We start from the raw sequence: 21,608 nt of genomic DNA on the forward strand, positions 1-21,608 counted from the left end.
AACCCTGCTGACCCCTGCTCTATGACATCCTCTTCTCAGGCCCCTGTGGGGGCAGTGTGATGATGCACCTCTCTTTGGGGCGTGGGGGGGGGACAAGGGGTGGTAGCTGCGGCTACCACTCCAAGGAGAGGGGAGAGGAGAGGAGGCTGAGGGAACACTCCACAAGGGAGGGTTTTTGAAAAAGGGTGAGAGGCTGCCAGCTCTGCAGGCAAGGGGGGACATAACTGGGCTCCTGAGCCCCGATGGGGTGCCGCAGAAAGAATGTAGTTGGTCAAGGGAGCACTGGACTCCAAAAAGTGAAAACCTCTGCTCTTTGTAGTACAGTCATACCTCAGATGCTTTAGGTTGTGTTTTCTCGGGTTGTGGGCCGCCGAAACCCGTAAGTACTGAACGGGTTACTTACGGGTTTTGGCGGTCGCACATCCCGCACGGATCATGTTTGCAACCCAAGCGTCCACTGTAATCCTCAGGGTATTCCATTTTACTTTACAGAAATTGTGTTGCAAATACTCCAGCATGTGCACTTTCTATGTACAACAACCTTGGGGGAAATGAGATTTCCAAGCATCTTTACTGCTGGTGTGAATAGCTAGAAGCTGTGCTTGATTATTCAGTGACCATGCATGACAAGTGCTTCAAAAAGCCTATCACCTATTAAAGCTCCCCAAGAAGTGGCAAACTTTGATCCGGACTGCCAACCTAACTGGTTGGCTGCCAAACATTTATATGGAAGGGAATTCCCACAAAGGCTGTTGAACTCTAGGAAGTTTTGAGAGCTTGTTTACATAGATCCACAGCAGGTTTTTTTTTAGAAAACAAAACTCTTTTTCTACCCTGCAAAGGATGGGAGAAAACATAATGAGGATGCAACACAGCTAAAGCTTAAAATGTCTGCAGTTCTTAGGAATATAGGTCAAAGCGAAGTATGTTCAAGGATGCAGTTTTATGAAAGATTCTATACTGACAGTTTACTAAAAAATAATAATAATATGAAAGCATAGTAAATCAATAAAGTAATTCTTATATACTTCATAAGTAGCACAATTACCTCATTAGCCACTAAAATCCTAGTGAAATATGTTTTTTTTAAAAAAAAACCAACAAAAAACAGATGCCTGAAACAATACTAAGTTGGGGCGAGACACATCTCAGTGGTGCAGTCATACCACAGATGTGGAGCCACCACTGAAAAGGGCACCTGAACCACACAACTCAGTTAACCTAGGGACCACCAGGACTGCCTCTTCCATTGATCATAATGTGCAGGCAGGTTGATAAGGCGATTTTATACACATTTACTTGAGAGAAAATCCCATTGTTCTCAATGGCCCAATGTAAACGTGTTTCCAATCTCCTAAAATCTGGCATACACAGTGGCTTTGTAGACACTTTCCCAAGGTTTCCTTTAGTGTAGGATAGTGTTGTGGGCATGCTGGCACTAATCGCAAATGATGCTACCCAGAATTGCCTCCTATGGCTTGCAAAGCTACCTCAAAGCATGGTCTCACATAGGGTTAAAAAGGATACCGTAAACCTTGGTTAGCACCAATATATGAATGATTCTACACTAGGGTTAATACAAACTATGGGGGAAGGGAACTTTTGCATGAGATGGAGCCTGTGAGTCTACATCTATATTCCTGATCCCCTAGCTTCTTTGCACTAACTGAATGTATCACACCAAATAATATGAGTGAACTTGATGAAACACATTGAGCAATCACAATGGCTTTAATACACTAGATACCTGTCAGCAACTATGATATATATGTATAAGCTGTAACACAGTACAAAACTCCGGGTTGCTTGTTTACTAGGTCTAAAGACTCCTCTTTTTTCCCTCCAAAGAAGAAGCAGAAAGGCTTCTCGACTCATAATTTGCCAGTTTCACCCACAAGGATTAAGCTGTTTTGGAAGGCTGCCTTGGTCTTTATTAACCTTATCAGAAATTCTGACAGCTTGGCATATCACTGTTAATCTCTTTCCTTAAATACCAACAAACATGTTTAAACGAAATGTATCTGTGGCAGGATTTCAACGATATATACCCAAATGGTGTGAAAAATCGAGTGATTTGATGTGGTGGTGGGGAGGAGGATATTTGAAAGTTAATGCAAAGATGTAATTGAATGATCTGTTTCCTTTGAAAAGCTCCGTTCCAGTTGTGTTCTGGGGAATCTTCAGGTTCCTTAGGAAGTAATTTTGGGCCTCCTCAAATATGAAAGTGGCAAACAAATGTCTCTGAAAAGATAAGCTTTCCCATCACCTCTGAACTTCTTAAATATGAATTTGTTCTGGGACACACAGATATTCTCTTAAGTCATAGAGGACTAAGTTACCACCTTTTCCTGAATAAACTTGCCTGGATGCTGAGATCTTCTTCTTCAGGGAGCTGTTCTCGTTCTCCCTCCTTATCTTTGCCATTCAATGCTGAATTAGATAAGGACAGGCAACAGAGGTCCTTATCCTTGTGCCCCCTGCCCTGACTCTAGAACATCCTCCTCCAGGGAGGCTTGGCACTAACTTTTCAGTGGTAGGCAAAGGTCTGCAACTTTTAGATGCACAGTTTTGTGTATTGTTTTAAATAGGATACAGGTGACCCCCCACTTACATGGGGGTTACATTCCAGAGGACCGCACACACCTCTAGACACCCTTTCTACCCCTCTTTCTTCAATCCATACTGTATCCCAAAATATCCACAACTAGAATGGAAGCTCTGGGGCTGGCAGGAGGCTAGAGGACACATGGGAAAGCAGCTGCTGTTGTGCTATCCCACACACCAGCTGTTAAGCAGGGAGGCTGAGCATCCCAAACAAAGCCCCACCGCACCTCCACCCTCTTCAGAACTTCTTCACTTCTTTGGGATCCACGGAGGGTCTCCTTGTGAGCCACAAGGACTTTCCAGCTCTCTCCCGCCATTTCTGGATATGAATTGAATTACCGTATTTTTTGCTCTTTAAGACTCACTTTTTCCCTCCTAAAAAGTAAGGGGAAATGTGTGTGCGTCTTATGGAGCGAACGCAGGCTGCACAGCTATCCTAGAAGCCAGAACATCAAGAGGGATCGCTGCTTTCACCGCACAGCGATCCCTCTTGCTGTTCTGGCTTCTGAGATTCAGATTTTTTTTTCTTGTTTTCCTCCTCCAAAAACTAGGTGCATCTTGTGGTCTGCTGTGTCTTATAGAGCGAAAAATATGGTAATTATTTCCTGGCGCTGTGTGTACACATCGGGCACAAGATGAGCAAGTGTAAGTGTGGAGTTGCCCATATTATGACTTTTCTAATGATGTTATCTGTATTTATCACTGCTTTACCTTTTAAAATGTATGCTGGTGGCTCCATTACTGGAGATGGAGCACTGGGCTTGATCAGTCCTCCCCAACCAGGTACCCCCCTCCATATTTTGGAGTCAAACTTGTTCATTGGTCCTGCTGGCAGGGGAAGTAAAAACATCTGAAGGATACCAGCTTGGGAGAGGCATGGATAGACAGACCTTTGGTCCGATCCACCAGAATTGGCTCCTAACTTCTAAACTCCAGATTTTTTGGGAGGGGGAAGAACAATACTGATTGAAACTTTCTCCCTCTCCCCAGTTATCCTCACAACAACCCTGTGAGGAAGATTAAGCTGGGACTGGGCTAAAGTCACACAGTGAGAGCTTCATGCCAGATTTGAAAATGGGTCCCCATGGTCCCCATTTAGACATTCTAACACCACAACACTGTAATTGTCCATTAACTTAGACCCATTTTAGTGTTCCACATAGCAGCACATAGCAGCAACAATGTAGGCTCACTTTCATTTCCAGCTGCCTGCCAAAATCCAGGCCAGCCCATAGCTAGATAATTAGCCTTTTAAAATATATAAATCCTGTGGAAGTAGGTCAGGCCTTTGAGAATTTTTTTCGCCCCCAAGATGAAAAAAGTCAAATACAATATCTGGACCATAATCATTCATGACTTCGCTAAACTAACAAGTGTACAATGATTGTTGCACTGTCGAATCCTGGTTCAGGCTTGCAAATAGTAATGTTCAACATTTTTACAGCGCATTTGAAAAATGCTTCATTTCTCAGCAATCCTGACAAGTGTGCTGCAAGGCAGAATAGTGCAGTCATCTACCTACTGCAGATTTATTTACTGAATTTGTTTCAGCTCTTGCTCCATTTTTTTTTTAGGCTTTTGTTTGCAATTTCATGTTGAGATTCTAGCATTCAGTACAGCAATGCTAGCTTAACATTACAACTCTTCTTCACATCTAGGCAACTGTACCCAGAAAGAAGAAACCTGCCCTATCATGTGCCATTAGATGGGTGCCAAGGTCAAGATATGTCACCTTGCCAAAAATCTACCCGGTAGTTCGTGGTGTAGACAAGATTTGAGCAGCTCACAGTCTACTTTGTGATGGTTCCAGGAGCAATTCCAGTCAGTATACATGTTCACCTGCTATGTGCATGTTTTTTAAAACTCCATTCCGTTTCTGAGTCACTCTATGCTCTCTACCCGCTTTGATCTTTGCGCTTTGGGTTCCAAACCACTCTGTATAAAACAGAAAACCTCGTGAACTCCCATATTGGGGAATCTAAAAGTGGGTATCAATCTTTCCCCATTTTTGGCCAGTGTGGATAGAATCTAAAGGTAAAGGTTCAGAAGAACTCTTGAGTTGTTGGTTTCATTAAAGAAGTCCAATATAGTTTCTTATTCTCAGGGAGCCATGCTCTTGTTCCACATCCCATTCTGCTTTAACACAAAAGTTCTACTCAGTTATTCTGGGTGAGATTATCACTATGTATTGGAATATCACTGTGGGCTTGCCTTTAAGCAGCTATTCTCAAACTTCACAGTTTTGTAAACAACTTATTGAACTTTTATCTTGCATTCCAAGATTATCACAAAAAGCAGCCCCCTCTTGTGAAAATCACAGACCCAGGACTAGCCCAGACTGCTGTCCCTTTAACTGGTAGCTTTTAAGGGACAGATTAGCAGTCTGCATCGGTCTATATCATGAAAATCAATAGGTTCTATTCAGAGTGGACTTGGTGACACTAAAGGGCACAACTAAATATGACTAATTTAATTTAATTGGGTCTACTCTGAGTAAATATGGTTGGTCCCTTAATCAGTCTTATTAGCTGGTTTGGTAACTCCAACCCTGTTCAAAACAGCCTCCATCTCAGTCATCAGGAAAAAACAATAAATCAGTATACAGTTCCAGATATTCCTGAATGTCTCACAATCGTTCTGCAGAGCTGCATGGAACTTGCAGGCCACAATTAGAAATCTTCTGCCTTTATGGTTCTTTATAGTCTCTTTATGGTTCTGTAGGTGTTAACCAACTCAGCACTGCCAAGTTGACAGTTTTATCACCTATCACTGCGGTAATATAGGGTGACTGTGCTTACTTTGCATGCGCAGTGGCACTAACTGAGTTGTCACTATCTGCACAATTTGCTTTGCATTTCCCTCTGATCTCACTACTTTATAGTCCTCCACCACACCTGTACTTGGGGATTATTCTTCATGCATATTGTGAGGTGGACTCTGACCCACAAAATATTATACCAAAATCTGGTAAATCTTTAAGGTGCCAAAAGGTTCTTTGCTGTTTTTGCTGCAACAGACGTAACATGGCTACTTCTGTGTTTTTTAATCTGTCTGGGAGCTAATTGTTAGAAGATGGTTCCTTAGAAAAGAGATTTCCCTGGGATGCGCAGAGTGAAAACACCATCAGAAGACCATCAGAAGAGCCCAGCTGAATCAGACCAAAGGCCCATCTAGTCCAGCATTCTGTCCTCACAGTGGCCAACCAGATGTCCCCGAGGGAAGACCACAAGCAGGACCTGAGCGCAACAGCAAGTCTCTCCACCTGTGATTCCCAGCAACTGACATTCAAAGCTGCACTGCCTCTGACAGTGGAGACAGAATATAGTCTTTAAGGCTGGTGGTCATTAATAGCTTTATCTATGATTAAAGTGTTTGGAGATGATGACATCCCTGGCTAAGGAGAAGGGTGTGAGTTGGTGTAGGTGAGAGAGAGAACAAGGACACAAGCCACACACACACACACACACACACACAGAGAGAGAGAGAGAGAGAGAGAGAGAGAGAGAGAGAGAGAGAACGAACACAAAAAGGGCAGTTAATGGAACAGATAGGAGCTAAAAGTGAGAAGCAGCTTGGTGTGCAAAGGGTCCCTTGGTGGATATCAGATGGGAGGTATGGGATCCGCTGCCCAGGAGGAGAGCATATGCTACCTGCCTTTTGTAAATAAACCACATAATTCCCCCCCTCCCAGTGACATTAAGCCTTCGGTGCCCTGTCCTCACCTCCAAAAGAAACCAAACCTAGGCCATGCAGCCCCTGGAACTTCCCACCACTTGAAGGAGCACATACCATATGGGTAAATTGAAGGCTATTTAAAATATTACTATTATTATTACATTTACATCCGACCTCTCTTCCAAGGAGCTTGAGATGGCGTAGATTGATGGTTTTCCCTTTTCCCTGCTCTACTGTATCCTCACAACAACCCCATGAGGTAGTGTAGGCCAGGAGACTGAGAATGGCCCCCAAGGTAACCCAGCAAGAGGTTCAAGACCCAGTGGGGATTTGAAATCTGGTTTCCCTAGATCCTAGTAGTCCAACCCTCTTAACCACTACACCACAGGCAGAATGTGAACAGGGCAAGGGGACATACATGCGGAAAGTGAACTCAAAAGTTCTTGGGGGGGGGGGGAAGGATCCAGTGGCAGGAGGAATCTTCACTCCTTCAGCAGACAAGCAAAACATGGACGGACTAATGACCCTCTACTAAAGAGTCATGATGTAGCTGCATTTATACCATGCCCAGTAGCTAAAAGGCTTTTCAGAGCAGCTTACAAAATCAGTTCTGATTTAGTAGTGATTCGCAATGGATTTGCAGGGATTCGACAGGTCGCCTCCTAAGCCCATTACCCCAATCTTATTTTTGGAAGAAATGCTGCTGCTTTTTAATGGTGTGTCTTTGGCGACTCCTCCTAATGGTATGCAAAGGTCTTAATTTCCCTTTTCTAATGCCAATGTTGGATCAGTGACCCAGCCCAGAAGCCTTGCATACATAGGAGCACATGGGATGATTTATTTACTTACACTCAGCTGCGAAATACATGGTTGGCGCGCTATTGGCAGCAGGGCTGGGCAATATCAGCTTTTCAACATCGCGGTGTATCACCACGGTTTGGCGATATACCGCAATGTTGAGAAAAGAAACTGCATTGGCCTCTGCATGCTGGGCACCGGGTGAAACTGCCCCAGCTCACACAGCAAGAGCTGAGGTGGTTTCACCCAGGTACTCACAGACTGGGACAATGCAGCTTGTTTGAACAGCTTAGCTGAGGATAGGGAAGGTTCCCCCTCCCCAACTAAGGAGGAACTACTGTCTCCCTACAGAAGATGCTGCTAGCAGAGGGACTCAGGAGCAGTGGCGGTTTCACCAGCAATATACCGCTGACTGAAGCAAACATCGCGGTCTGCTCTTCATAGCAGTCCTGGGCGATATATCAATATTTTGCCCAGGCCTAATAGGCAAGTGGGACATGAATATGAATCATAGAATCATAGAGTTGGAAGAGACCACAAGGGCCATCGAGTCCAACCCATGTATGTAGGGAGTCTGGCCAGCATCTATTCAGGAGACCACCTGGACACCCCCCCCCCACATGGAATGAGATGCATACAAAGTGGATGCTCCCTAGGAGAAAGAGGAAGAAACAAAACTACTAAAGAAAAATTCCTTCAGTGTGCAATATTAAGTGTTTCACTGGAGCTCCTTGTTCCAAATGAAACGCTCAGTAAAAAAGGTCTTACTGACTTCACTACAGGATTAAAGACCTTAAATTGTTACTCCATCTTGTTATCCCAGAGTAAAAGAACGACATGAAATCCTCTCTCGGATTGTTTTTGCTTCTCCTTCCCTAATATAGTGTTGCCTTTTCAGATAATTTGTATGCAGCACTGTAATCCTGCCAGATTTTTTTTAAAAAAAACCCACCATATAATTCCTTTGCGATGTCCTAGTCATAATTTGAAAATATTTTTTTCCCTCTGTCTCTTGCTGGAGAAACAAAGATAACATGTACAAAAGGAAATCCATTTAGCTGCCTGAGGAAGAGGCTCAGTGAAATGGCCAGTCCAAATATGCATCACTAAGAATTGGGTCAGAATGAAAGTCCACCTCACTGAATAACCAATTTCCAAGAAAGGTCAGGCAGCTGCTTGTGGATAAGAACATAAGGAACAGCCTGCTGGATCAGGCCAGTAGCCCATCTGGTCCAGCATCCTGGTCTCACAGTGGCCACCCAGATGCCAACCATGGAGAATAAAGCTATCTGTGATTACTAACCCCCATGACTATGTTCCTGTTGGAAGCAAGGGTGCTTCTGTTTTTTTTTTAAAAAAATATTTATTAAAGTTTTTAAATATAAATGCACAAATAATAAACAATCTTACTTCTGTCGCAAACATAGTTTCATCACTTCTTTGGACTCCCTCACGTCTCCCGCTCCCATTTACATCGTTAAAAGTTTTTTCCAAACAAATTATCAACTTGTTTACAAATCTCATGTCCAGTCATTCAAATATGATCTAGCAATTCTTCCAAAAATTTTTATATTTTCTTTAGTCTCACTTATCATCAAATTTTAATTCTAATTTAGTGGTGGCCGATTTTTTATAACCTAGCATCCTTCTTAACATTCAGCCAGATTACAATGTTTTTGTAGATACATCTTAAATTTCTTCCAGTCTTCCTCCATCTTCTCTTCTCCCAGGTCTCGGATTCTGCCAGTCATCTCGGCCAGTTGCATATAGTCCATCAGCTGCATCTGCCACTCTTCCAGTGTGGGTAGATCTTGAGTTTTCCAGTTTTTTGCGATGAGTATCCTTGCTGCCGTTGTTGCGTACATAAAGAATGTTCGGTCCTTCTTTAGCACCTTCTGGCCGACAATACCCAGGAGGAAAGCCTCTGGTTTCTTAGTGAAGGTATACTTAAATACCTTTTTCAGCTCATTATATATCATTTCCCAGAAGGCCTTCACCTTAGGGCATGTCCACCAGAGGTGAAAGAATGTTCCTTCATTTTCTTTACATTTCCAACATTTATTATCAGACGAATGGTATATTTTGGCAAGTTTGACTGGGGTCATGTACCATCTATATATCATTTTCATTATATTTTCCTTCAGAGCATTACATGCGGTGAAGTTCAGCCCAGTGGTCCACAACCTTTCCCAATCCTCAAACATAATGTTATGCCCAATGTCCTGCGCCCACTTTATCATAGCCGATTTAACCATTTCGTCTTGTGTATTCCATTTTAACAGCAAGTTATACATTCTAGATAGTACCTTAGTCTTTGGTTCTAACAATTCTGTTTCTAACTTCGATTTCTCCACCTGAAACCCTAACTTTTTGTCATTTTTAAAAACTTCTTTAATCTGAGCGTAATGTAACCAGTCTCGCACCTTATCCTTCATTTTCTCCAAACTCTGCAATTTCCAATTGTCTCCATCTTTTTCCAGTATTTCCCAATATTTTGGCCATTTGGCCTCCATATTGGGTCTTTTTCGGGCCTTAGCTTCCAGAGGTGAAAGCCACCTTGGAGGAAGCAAGGGTGCTTCTGAATGCCAGTTGCTGGAAACCGCAGGAGGGGAGAGGGGGCTGTTACACTCAGGGTCTGCTTGTGGGCTTCCCCTAGAGCAACGGCTCTCAACCTGTGGGTCCCCAGATGTTGTTGGACTACAACTCCCATCATCCCTGAGCTCTGGCCTTGCTAGCTAGGGGTGATGGGAGTTGTAGTTCAACAACATCTGGGGACCCACAGGTTGAGAAAGGCTGCCCTAGAGGCATATATGTGGCCCTCCAGATGTTGTCAGAGTCCCAACAGCCTCAGCCAACACGGCCAATAGTGAAGGATGATCGCAGACATAATCCTAAGAACATCTCGAGGACCACAGCTTCCACATCCCTTCTCTACAGCTACATAAACTGGTCATGAATCTGAAGAATTGGGACTGATGTCAATGAAAGAAATGGTTGCAGGGGGAAATAAATGCTGTGGGGGGGTAGGCTGAAGTGATGCCCTTTATTTTGCGTACTTTCGGTAAATCATGCCCCCACATTCTATGGCCTCTTGATGCCACTGTTTTCCAAATTTCCCCTTGACACCCGTGTACATGCCAAATGCAGGTAACAATCCATGCATCTGCTAAACAGTTGACTAAAAGATATGCCAAAATAAAATGTTTATAGCGCTGCAGAACTCTTAGCTATCACATGGTATTGGTTCCCAGAAATTTAAACTACCTGCTGCAATTTTGGAAAAACAGGTAATTCCACTAATTTTCACACGACAATAAGATACGTGGCTATATACTTCCCCCATGTGGGCACCAGGCAAATCCAAAACATGAAGAACATGGAAGAAGCATAACCAAAACAACAAACTACTTTCAAGCCATCTAATTGTGCTTGGACATGTATCCAAGGCTAGCCCTACTCAGAGCCAACTCCTTGAAATTAAGGGGCATGCATTGTTACAAACTCAGATATATAAGGTAGGCACCAAATGGCTCCTTAAACCAAGGTTGTAGTCACCAAAACGGAAAGTCTTGTTGCCATTCTTGGGCAACTGAAATGGACTTCAGGAAGTAAAATGTTTTTTCTGTGCAACCTGAGAAGAAGCAGTGAACAATGTTATAGTTAATTGTTGTAGCTTGTCTTCATTTACCTCACCACCCTGCTCATAGTTGTGAAGAATATTCTTAAGTTATGAATGGTCTGTGTCACCATTAAGGAAAAGGGATAGGAATAGGCCAATATGTGGACTGTCCCTTCTATTTTATCCTACCTCTTTTTCTTCACAACTGTAAGTAAGGTGGCAGGGTAAGTGAAGACAAGCTACAAAAAACTATAACATTCTTCCCTGCTCCTGCTCAGGCTGCATAGAAAAAGCATTCTGCTTCCTGAAATTCATTCCAATTGCACAGATAAAATGTGATTGATACAATTCTTCAGGATGTGGTATTAGTGTGTGAAAAAAGTCAAGATTTAAATTGTGATTTAAACCGTGATTTAAATCAATTTGATATAAATCAAATCAATCCTGCACCAAACCACATCTTGTAGTATGATTTTCTAAATCATTTCCCCCAACCTGCTGCCTTCCAGATCTTCCGAACTACAGCTTTCATCAGCTCCAGCCAGCGTGGCCTTTGGTCAGTGATAATGGGAGTTGGAGCTCAAACCATCAGGAGGGCTCTGCATTATTGCCCCTGCTCTCCTACCTGTTGCTGTTTGTATTATGGAAAGAAATACAAGGCCTTGTAAATAGTTTGCACTGCAGCACATTAAAGATGCAATCCAGCCAGCACACCAAGAGAGCTTACTCAGTAAGTTTCAGCAAAGCTCAGATAGGCCAACAACACATGGGGAACTAAAACCTATGCTATGGGCCAAGTAACACATAAAGCTATTCATTTTTTAAAATAAAAATAAAAAAGTCCTTAGACTAGCCACTTTAAATTTTGAGAAAAAGCTCCTGTAGGGACTCAATTTGGAGGCGGCCTCCTCATTTAGCCTCCTCACCTGTAAATACAATAGGCAACAAGTGTGTTTCAACTGACGATGCAGCCTGCAAATACGCCATGCATGTAGAGCACAGGACTCCCCACAAATAAGAATACTGGGAATTGTAGTTTACCCCTTAAAGGTAAAGGTAAAGCTACCCCCGATCATTAGGTCCAGTCATGGACGATTCTGGGGTTGCGTGCTCATCTGGCTCTATAGGCTGAGGGAGCCGGTGTTTGTCCACAGACAGATTCTGGGTCATGTGGCCAGCATGACTAAGCCGCTTCTGGCGAACCAGAGCAGCACATGGAAACGCCGTTTACCTTCCCACCGGCGCAGTACCTATTTATCTACTTGCACTTTGACGTGCTTTCGAACTGCTAGGTTGGCAGGAGCTGGGACGGAGCAACGGGAGCTCACCCCATCACGGGGATTCGAACCACTGACCTTCCGGCAGGCAAGCCCTAGGCTCAGTGGTTTAAACCACAGCGCCACCTGCAAGCTACAAAACCCTTCACAAACTGCAGTTCTCAGGATTATTTGGGAGTGGTAATGTGCTTTAAATGTATGGTGTGTACACAGCCTTAGCTCAGTAAGAAGTGGAATCAAACACAGTGATCTAAGAGTATAAGCTATACTATTATGTTTTTTCAGAGTCTGCTACCACCGCAAGGCCACCACCACTTTTGCCACTGCCACAAAGCCTTACAGGCCACCACTGCTGCCACCACAACAAGGCCTTGCAGGCTGTCACCACTTTTGCCACTGCCACGAGGCCTTGCAGGCCACCACTACTGCCACCACAACAAGGCCTCGCAGGCTGTGTCATGGTGAGGCTTCTGCTGCCTAGTAGGCCTGCTGGCAGTCTCAGATTATCTGTATTCTCTATGACTCATCACCGTACTCTGGGGTGTCCTGAATGCCACCATTTGGTAGCCAAGCCCAAAACCAAAAGTCTCAGGCTTGCCTGCTGCTGAAAGTGACCATGAGGTGACTGATAATATCAGCATTTATCAGTTTTAGACCCATAAGTAGTAGCAGTTGCCAGGACATTGTCCTGTTCGTCTCTGCATAGTTCCTTCCTTATTTCAGATATTGTGATATAGTATATTGATATATTGCGATGTTTAGCTGGTGATATATCACAATGCTGAAAACCAGTTGTCACCCAGCCCTAACCACCACCTTGCCTCTGTTTCAAAAATACCAAATTGTTACATAAAGGGATAAATGCAATACTAGCTGCACTGGACAATTGCAAAGTTGCATATTAACATTGCTCCCAGATGACTTATCCCCAGTGACTACTCACTGAGGTTAAATTAGTATGTTAAGAGTTTTCAGTTCCTTCATTTGTTTCCTTAAAATATAAACATTACAGGGGAATATAGGCTATTATGGTGTCTTAATACACAGGCATTTGTTTAATAAATTTAATGAGCGTTTAATATATAAAACTTTCTTTTTTAAAAAATGAAATAGCTTTTAGTACTTATTAAGATCATTATGAAACCTTTGGGACACAAGAGAAACCACCAGTGATTTGGGGAAACTTGTACATAAATTTGATTAAACAAGGATTCAGAATCCATACCACTTGCTGTATCACAGATGACCTAAGTTAATGAACAAACATTACATATATCAGACTAGAAGTATGGGAAGGGATGTCTAAATGTCTAATGGAGAGATGAGTATGATAGCTTTACAATAGACTGCTATTCCTCAAGATATTCCCTGGGTGGAGGCAATCTCTTAAATGGTTTACAAAGTAAAAACCATAAAATGAAAAGGCTAGGATATAAACAAAATGCAAATATGTACCATCCATAAGAATCATAGGAGCATAGACAGCTGCTTTATAAGGAGTCAGACCCTTGGTACATCTAGTCCAGTACTGTCTACACTGACTGGCAGCAGCTCTGCAGGGTTTCAAACTGGGGACATTCTCAGGACTACCTGGAGATGCCAGGCTGGAACCTTTTGCAAACCAGATGCTCTTCAGCAGAGTTATGTTGGGAAAGGATCGAGACACTAAAGCAAAGTGCTAAAAGGTAAAACAAAAACTGAGGTGTGCCATCTAAAAATGGTCAGGAAATGCCCAAGTACGTTTTCAGTAGGTGCCCCAAACACATCACTGTCAATGCCTTTCAAATTGTATGGCAGGGGGTTGGTGCCATTTCAAGAAGTTTGCTTTCCACGCTGTCACTTGATCTGCTAGCCATGACATAGCCAGTAGGACCTCTTCCAATGACCGTAATGATCAACTGGGTGCGTTCAGGGGAATATGGTGTCCTAGGTGTTTTGGTCTGAAGTTCTTCATGATTTTGGATGTTAATAACAGAATAGAATCATAGAATCATAGAGTTGGAAGAGACCACAAGGGCCATCGAGTCCAACCCCCTGCCAAGCAGGAAACACCATCAGAGCACTCCTGACATATGGTTGTCAAGCCTCTGCTTAAAGACCTCCAAAGAAGGAGACTCCACCACACTCCTTGGCAGCAAATTCCACTGTCAAACAGCTCTTACTGTCAGGAAGTTCTTCCTAATGTTTAGGTGGAATCTTCTTTCTTCTAGTTTGGAACCATTGCTCCGTGTCCGCTTCTCTGGAGCAGCAGAAAACAACCTTTCTCCCTCCTCTATGTGACATCCTTTTATATATTTGAACATGGCTATCATATCACCCCTTAACCTCCTCTTCTCCAGGCTAAACATGCCCAGCTCCCTTATCTGTTCCTCATAAGGCATCGTTTCCAGGCCTTTGACCATTTTGGTTGCCCTCCTCTGGACACGTTCCAGTTTGTCAGTGTCCTTCTTGAACTGTGGTGCCCAGAACTGGACACAGTACTCCAGGTGAGGTCTGACCAGAGCAGAATACAGTGGCACTATTACTTCCCAGAATCATGTACATGGCTCAGTAGCGAATGAGCAGCCTGTGATGTTCTTGTAAACACATGCATTAGGTATGTATTCTGCACAGCACCCTAGATGTGACATTGTGAACCAGCTTCATTTTCAAATCAGGCTCAAGGATTTGGGCTTATGGCTGAAAAAAGTGCTTGCGACTCAGGATGCAATTCTATACATTCGTAACCTGGAAGAAAAACCCAATGAACTCACTGGGGCTTATTTCTGAGTAGACATGTAAAGAATAGTCAGTGCCCTAAAATGCTGGATTTATGTGAACTACACCACAGGCTGGGTAACAGCAGTGAGTCTTGCAGACATCTTGGAATCTGCATTTGTCATTCTATGAATATATGCAGCCAGAAGACTGTGGAAGCAATGCATGTATTCTGAAATTCTTACTTTTAAAAGTGCAGAAAAAGAATTATCCATGGAAAAACAATCCGGACACTAATATGGAAATAATGAGAGTGGTAGAAAATACACATTTTAAAAATCAGGCCTATAAATAGCCATTTGGTGAGTCAGAACAATCACCAGGGATTAAAGCAAACAAACTTTTGTAAGTGAGAAGGAAGATGGTTTCTCTCCCCCCCCCCTTCCAGAGCTGTGAGTTCTATTAACATTATTTTGTGGGCCAGTAACTTCTGTGATATGGTTTGGGAAGTTCCTCTGAAATGTCCTTCAGATCACAAGCAGAGATGTGACAAAATACCTTGCTCAAGGCCATCATTATGAGAAGAACTAGGAATCTGAACTGTGGCATACTTTCTCCTAGGTGACAGCGTCATTCACAAATACAGTTAAAAGTGTACATCACTCATGAGTAACTATCAGGAGATACACATCAAATGGAATGGGGCTGGAAGGGCATCTGGTCTGATTTCCCTTGCTCAGTGACAAGTTCCTCTATCCACTGTCTCACCTCAATTCATGGCTCAGAAACTGGACCACTGCCTGCCGCAAGAGGATAGCAAATGAATTACTTGGCTATCCCAGCTGTATGATCATAAATTAATCTAAAACAAGGGTTGGGAACCTTTGGCCCTCCAGATGTTGCTGAACTGCAACTCCCATCACCCTAGGCTGCTGGCCACATTTGCTGGGACTGATGGGAGTTGCAGTTCAGCAACACCTGGAGGACCAAAGGTTTCCCATTCCTGGTGTAGATGAAAGCAATGAACCCTGCTGAAATGCCCACTTAGCATTCACAGCTTTCCTCAACTGGGATAGCTCAGTCAGAACAGAATAAAAATCTTAATCTTAGGGTCATGAGTTTGAGCCCTGTGTTGGACAAAAGATTCCTGCATTGCAGGGAGTTGAACAAAATGATCCTTATGGTCCCTTCCAAGTCTACGGTTCAATGATTCTATGACATAAATGGGGTTATGATATATGAACTCCAGCCAACATACACGTTTGCAGATTTCCCTGCCTTTGACAAGGCTCATCCTTGCATTTCCAAATGCAGCAGCTCTATCCTATCAAGGGACAGCTTTAATCTCCATTTCATTCTATGTTTGATTGATTTTTCTATGTTTTAGCAGTTCTTATTTTTATCTATAAGATGCCTTGAGTCTCGTCAAGGAAAAAGGCAGCGTACAAATAAATATATACTACTTTCTTTCGGAGGGGTGCCTTTTGCAGAAACTAAGATTCTCTTGTATAGATATGCTGAGTGAAAAGCCTCCCTTGAACAAAAAGCTTTGCCCATTCAGTGGCTAAAATGTGAATATTTAAATGGCTCCCCCCCAATATCTAAGGTAGAGGGTATCTGGAAGTGACTTAAATGGATCCCATTACAGTGCTGTTCCTGTTTGATTGTCCTTCTAGACTAGGTCAATGATGAAAGTGGGGGGGGTGCCTTTTATCAAGACACCTTTTTAAAAGCTCACATACAGAAGGAATGGAAAACGATTCTCATATGCTAAGGCTTGGGAAGGTAGGGATGGAATCAATTACCGTATTTTTCGCCCCATAGGACGCACTTTTCCAAAAATAAAGGGGAAATGTGTGTGCGTCCCATGGGGCGAATGCAGGCTTTCGCTGAAGCCTGGAGAGCGAGCACCGACCCCTCTCGCTCTCCAGGCTTAAGGAAGCTCTCCACAAGCCATGGGAGCCCGGCGCGAAGTCACGCCGGTCTCCCCAGGCTTCCGGAGAGCTGTCTGCATCCCGAAGCCCAGGGCGCGCTGAGAAGCGCGCTCCGGGCAGCTCTCCGCAAGCCTGGGGAGACCGGCGTGACTTCCCGCCGGGCTCCCTAGGCTTGCGGATAGCAGCCTGTTCTGGGGGCTGGGGTCGGGGGAAGCTCGGGCTTCCCCCGCCTCAGCCCCTGGGGGGGGATTTTTTTTTTCTTAATTTCCCCCCCACAAAAACAAGGTGCGCCCTATGGGGCGAAAAATATGGTATTACTCTTTCTGCCTTCTTAAGAAGCAGGGACACACGCCAGTATACCCACCACCCCAAAATGTGCAGGTGGAAGTTGGACCTGTTTTTCCACTATCAAGAATAGACCCATAATGAGTATTACTTTTCTTTGTCTTTTAAAGAACACTGGATAAACACCACAGAGCAATTTGCTCTACAACAAACAATAAGATTAACATCGAAGAATGATGGAAGCGGAGACTCTAAACGCAACCCAGAGCAGCTTATAGAATACAAACTCTAGGAAAATACCAGGCATCCTTCGACTTGCCCTTGATCTATCAAGTTCACATTTTCAAAGGACCACTTTGAATATTTACGGTAACTGGATGGCAAAACAAATAGCAATAAAACTAACTTGAGATGGCGATTTTAGGAAAAACAAAAAGCATGCAGTCTTTATGTTAAAAGCGTGCTTTTGATTAAGAACTCCAGCTGTCATGAGAACCTTGAGAGAGAATAAATCCTTATTTTCTTCAGCACCCCAGTTCTACAAACCGAAGTGAGGTGAGGAACACAAATCTCTCTCTATTGCTCCCAATAGAGTCTAGGCAAGACAGCGTAATCCAACATCACTGTATTACAAAGCATTCTACACTCTCAAGAAAAACACCAACGCTGGAAACACATAGCCACAGCAGTGCTGATTATGACACCCCACTCCAACCAAACAGTACTCTAGTTAATCCTCTGCAGTCGAGGGTGAGAGAGAGAGATATCAATTACACATTTATAGTGCAATCCTCCTAACCACATCTACTCAGAAGCAAGTCCTGCTGAATTAAACAGGATTTGCCCCCAGATAAGTGGAGTCAGGATTGCAATCTTAAGCTCCTATGCAGACTTAACTGCTACCATCACCCTGCCCCAACAGGCCTGGTTGGAAAGTGCCCCCCAAATCTGACACAAATCTCTTCCAAGTTCTGGAGGAAAGGGGTGTGGGGCAAAGAGAGATACTAGTTTTTTCTACGGGGCAAATTCTAGAATGGGTGCTTACATACAGGGTAAGAAGAGCAAATAAAAGAAAGGATCAAGGATTTTTTTGGGGGGTGTCAGGGCATTTGCTAGGATGGGTGTGCAAAACTGGAATGGGAGGCAGTCAGTTTTTGAGAAGGAAAATTCTGGAAAAGGCAGCAAAGAAGGTTTTTTTGGGGGGGTGAGTTGCAAGGGGCAAAATAAAAAAAAAGATCACAGGGAGAGGTACTATAATGATGGTGAGTATTCTTCCAAGAAATGGTGAAAATACTCAGGGTGGGGTCTAAAATGCGATTCTACACGGGGAAAGCTCTGCAGTAAAGGAGAGAAAAAGCCAAATAACGGGGAGTGGGGTAAATAAGCAACATAGATTCTCTGAGGGTCCACATTCTACAGTGAGGGAGCACAAGCAAAGAGGATGGCGGTGGTTGTTTATTACACGAGCAAATCCAATTCTGAAATACTGTTCATTCAGAAGGGGGTGCAAACCCCATTTGAAGGAGCAGGCGGAGGCGATAGGCAAAAACAAGATTTCTGGGGCGTGGGTTGCAAATAAAATGCGAGTGGCAAGCAGAGCCCCCTTCTGAAATGTACAGAGCGGGGCAAAGAAACTGTTGGGACGCTTCCTGAGCAAAACAAATCAGGATGGGGGTTCCAAATCTGACAGCGGGAGGGGGCGCAAGTAATAGTTTTGGGAGCAAGGGGGGGGAGACATGGCTCGGGGGGGGGGTCCACTCGGACGGCAGAAGGAAAAGCTCCCGTTTGGGGAAATGGGTGGCTGGATGCAGAAGGAAGGCCGAGGCGAAAATGGGCTGGGCTGCAGCCATCTTCCTTCCCCCCCAATTGGGAAAGCGGTCCAGGGTAGGGGGGTGGGGGAAAGAGAGGCGCGCCTGATTGCCGCCCTTGCGTGGACCCCCCCCCCCACCACCACAAATACAATCCAGGGGGTGCCCCCTTCCCTTCCTCCCCTCAGCCCCACGGCGGGGTCCGTCCCCCCCGGCCCGGCCCTGCGCCGGCCTTGCCCACCTTGTAATAGACGTCGAACTGGATGTTCTCGGGCAAGGAGCGGATGTCCCTGCGGCGCGCCCGGCCGTAGCTGTCGACCACGGCCGAGATGGCGGTGTTGTAGAGCGTCTCGGGCACCCACTCCAGCTCCACGGCCGCCATCTTGCCTGTGCCGAGCGAGGGACGGGCGGGCGGGCGGAGGAGGGGTGGATGGAGAGGGAGAGAGAGAGAGAGAGAGAGAGAGAGGGAGGGAGGCCGGGGGCGGCGGCGGCGGCGACGCCTGCCTCTTCGCCCGCCTCCCGCCGGCGCTGCTCCCGGGCTCGGGCCGGCCTGCTGCTTCGCTCGGGGCCTCCTGCTCGCTCCGCCTCCCAGCCAGGAGAGGCGACGGGGGATTCAGCGCCTTCTCTGCTGAGGCGGCGGCGGCAGCAGCTGCTTCGCCTCAGGCCGCGGCGGCGGGGCGAGGCCTGCTCGGGAGGGAGCCGCTGGGGGCGCCGTCGCCGCTGCTGCTGCCGCTGCCGCTTTGGAGGGAGGGAAGGAAGGAAGGGAGGAAGGGAGGAAGGAGGGAAAAGGAGGAAGGGAGCGCGAGGAAGGGGAGAAGGAGGCCTGAGGGGAAAGGCCGAGGCCGCGGGTCTCGCGCTGCTTCTCTCTCCTCTGGCGTGTGACCCGGTGGCTGCGGTCTTTTCACTGCTGCTGCTTTTAATGAAGAAATAATAATCATAATCATAATCATAATCATAATTTTAAAAAATGGTTGGCATCCGTCTGTCTCGGGAGTCAGTGGAAGTGTGCCTGCAGGAATAACAACAACAACAAGAAGAAGTATACTTAATAAGACTTTTTTCAATTCTTTTAGTAAAATAAAATAGCAAAGTGACTTCTTTTATTCCTCCCCCGCCCATAACATTAAAAGAAATGCATCTTTAACTTTTGAAAACGAAACAAAACCCTTGTGTTTTTCTTAATAAAGTAAAATAGCAATTGTTTTATTTTTCACAATAGAAATGAAAGAACAGAATTGTTCCGTTTTTCTTAATAGAAACAAAACAGCAATGCTAACTCTTAAAAAACGAAAACAAAATTCTTCTCTATAGTTTGGAAGCACATTGGAACAAAAAAAGAGGGGTTTTTCCTCATCCCTTTTAGTCCAGATTTTAAAATCAAAAGGGGGGTGGGTGGGAGAAAAAAATATTATAAGATGGTCCATAGGGTTGTCAGTTTAAAGGTTGTCAACTTAAATATTAATAACGATATGTACTGCTAAGTTATTCTTTGTTACTATTATTATTACTAATAAATTCCTGTTGTTAATAGGTTGCAGCACATTCCATAAGGTTGCAGGTTTAAAGATTGTAGTTTGTTTGCTTTTCTAAAAGCAAGGGTTGCAGCACAATCAAAGAGGTCTCCAAGCTTAAATTTTGAATATGGTAAAGTTAAAAGCATCAATAAAGGAAAAATAAGTTTCTTAAGGATACAGAGAAAAAACTGTTCCTAAACTTGTGCATAGTGCCTTTCCTCAAAGCGAAAACAAATCTTTTTCAAAAAGGACCTCTGCACATAGTTCCCCCGGGCATGTGTAGAGTGCACCCTTAAGAAAAACTTCTCCAAGATCCTCAAATATGTGCCATGCCTTCTCATTACAAACTACAAATGGAATTTTTCCTCACCTTTCTGAAGAGCTGTCCAGGTGTGTGGTAGATCTGATGTCCTATTAGGAGAAGGGCCATAGCTCAGTGATAGATGGACTGCTTTGCATACAGACAGTTCAGTCCACAGCATTCCTAGGTAAGACTGCGACAGAACCCTGTCTGAAATCTGGAGAGCTGCTGCCTGTCAGCGTAAACATTACTGAGCTGGATGGACCAATGGTCTATCTCAACTTTCAATCAGTCCTTTATTCAGAACCCTGAGGACTGGAAACTTGCTTAATTTATAGGGAAGAGCTGGAGCTTTGTGGCAGATATATTCTTTGCTTGCAGAAGGTTCAATCCCTGGCATTTCCAAAAGGCTGGGACTGGAATGTAGAGAACTGCTGCTAGCCAGTGCAGACATTATTCAGCTAAATCAGGGGTAGGCAACCTAAGGCCCATGGGCCGAATGCGGCCCAATCGCCTTCTCAATCCGGCCCGCGGAGGGCCTGGGAATCAGCTTGTTTTTTCATGAGTAGAATGTGTCCTTTTATTTAAAATGCATCTCTGGGTTATTTGTGGGGCAAATTTGTTCATATTTTTTTCAAAATATAGTCCAGCCCACCACATGGTCTGAGGGAAGTGGACCGGCCCATGGCTGAAAAAGGTTGCTGACCCCTGAGCTAGATAGACCAGTGGTTTGGCTCAGTATAAGGCAGCTTCTCATGTTCCTTTGTAGTGGTGTGACAACATCTGGGAAAGTCAACGTGTATTTAAACACACACTTTTTAAATGATGCCAGCCACCTTATTCCTAAGATGACTGATGCTTGGGAGTATCTCCCCAAACCTCTTTTTGTCACCACCTTTCTTACTACCGAAGGGACGCAGGTGGCACTGTGGGTTAAACCACAGAGCCTAGGACTTGCTGATTAGAAGGTCGGCGGTTTGAATCCCTGCTCCTGCCAACCTAGCAGTTCGAAAGCACATCAAAGTGTAAGTAGATAAATAGGTACCGCTCTGGTGGGAAGGTAAACAGCGTTTCCGTGCGCTGCTCTGGCTCACCA

General features: G+C 44.5%; 1 protein-coding gene across 1 annotated transcript in view; it reads right to left on the minus strand.

Moving 5' to 3' along the window:
• Window positions 1–19,147, minus strand: part of APPBP2 (amyloid beta precursor protein binding protein 2) — a 38,597-nt gene extending 19,450 nt beyond the window's left edge. Inside the window, exon 1 of the mRNA XM_081844161.1 lies at window positions 18,939–19,147. Coding sequence (XP_081700287.1) covers window positions 18,939–19,079 — 141 coding nt within the window. The 5' untranslated portion in view covers window positions 19,080–19,147. The remainder of the gene's footprint in view (window positions 1–18,938) is intronic.
• Between the last annotated feature and the right edge of the window lie 2,461 nt (window positions 19,148–21,608).

The sequence above is a fragment of the Podarcis erhardii genome, assembly GCF_964252035.2.
Source record: "Podarcis erhardii genome assembly, chromosome: 16".
Lineage (NCBI taxonomy): Eukaryota > Metazoa > Chordata > Lepidosauria > Squamata > Lacertidae > Podarcis > Podarcis erhardii.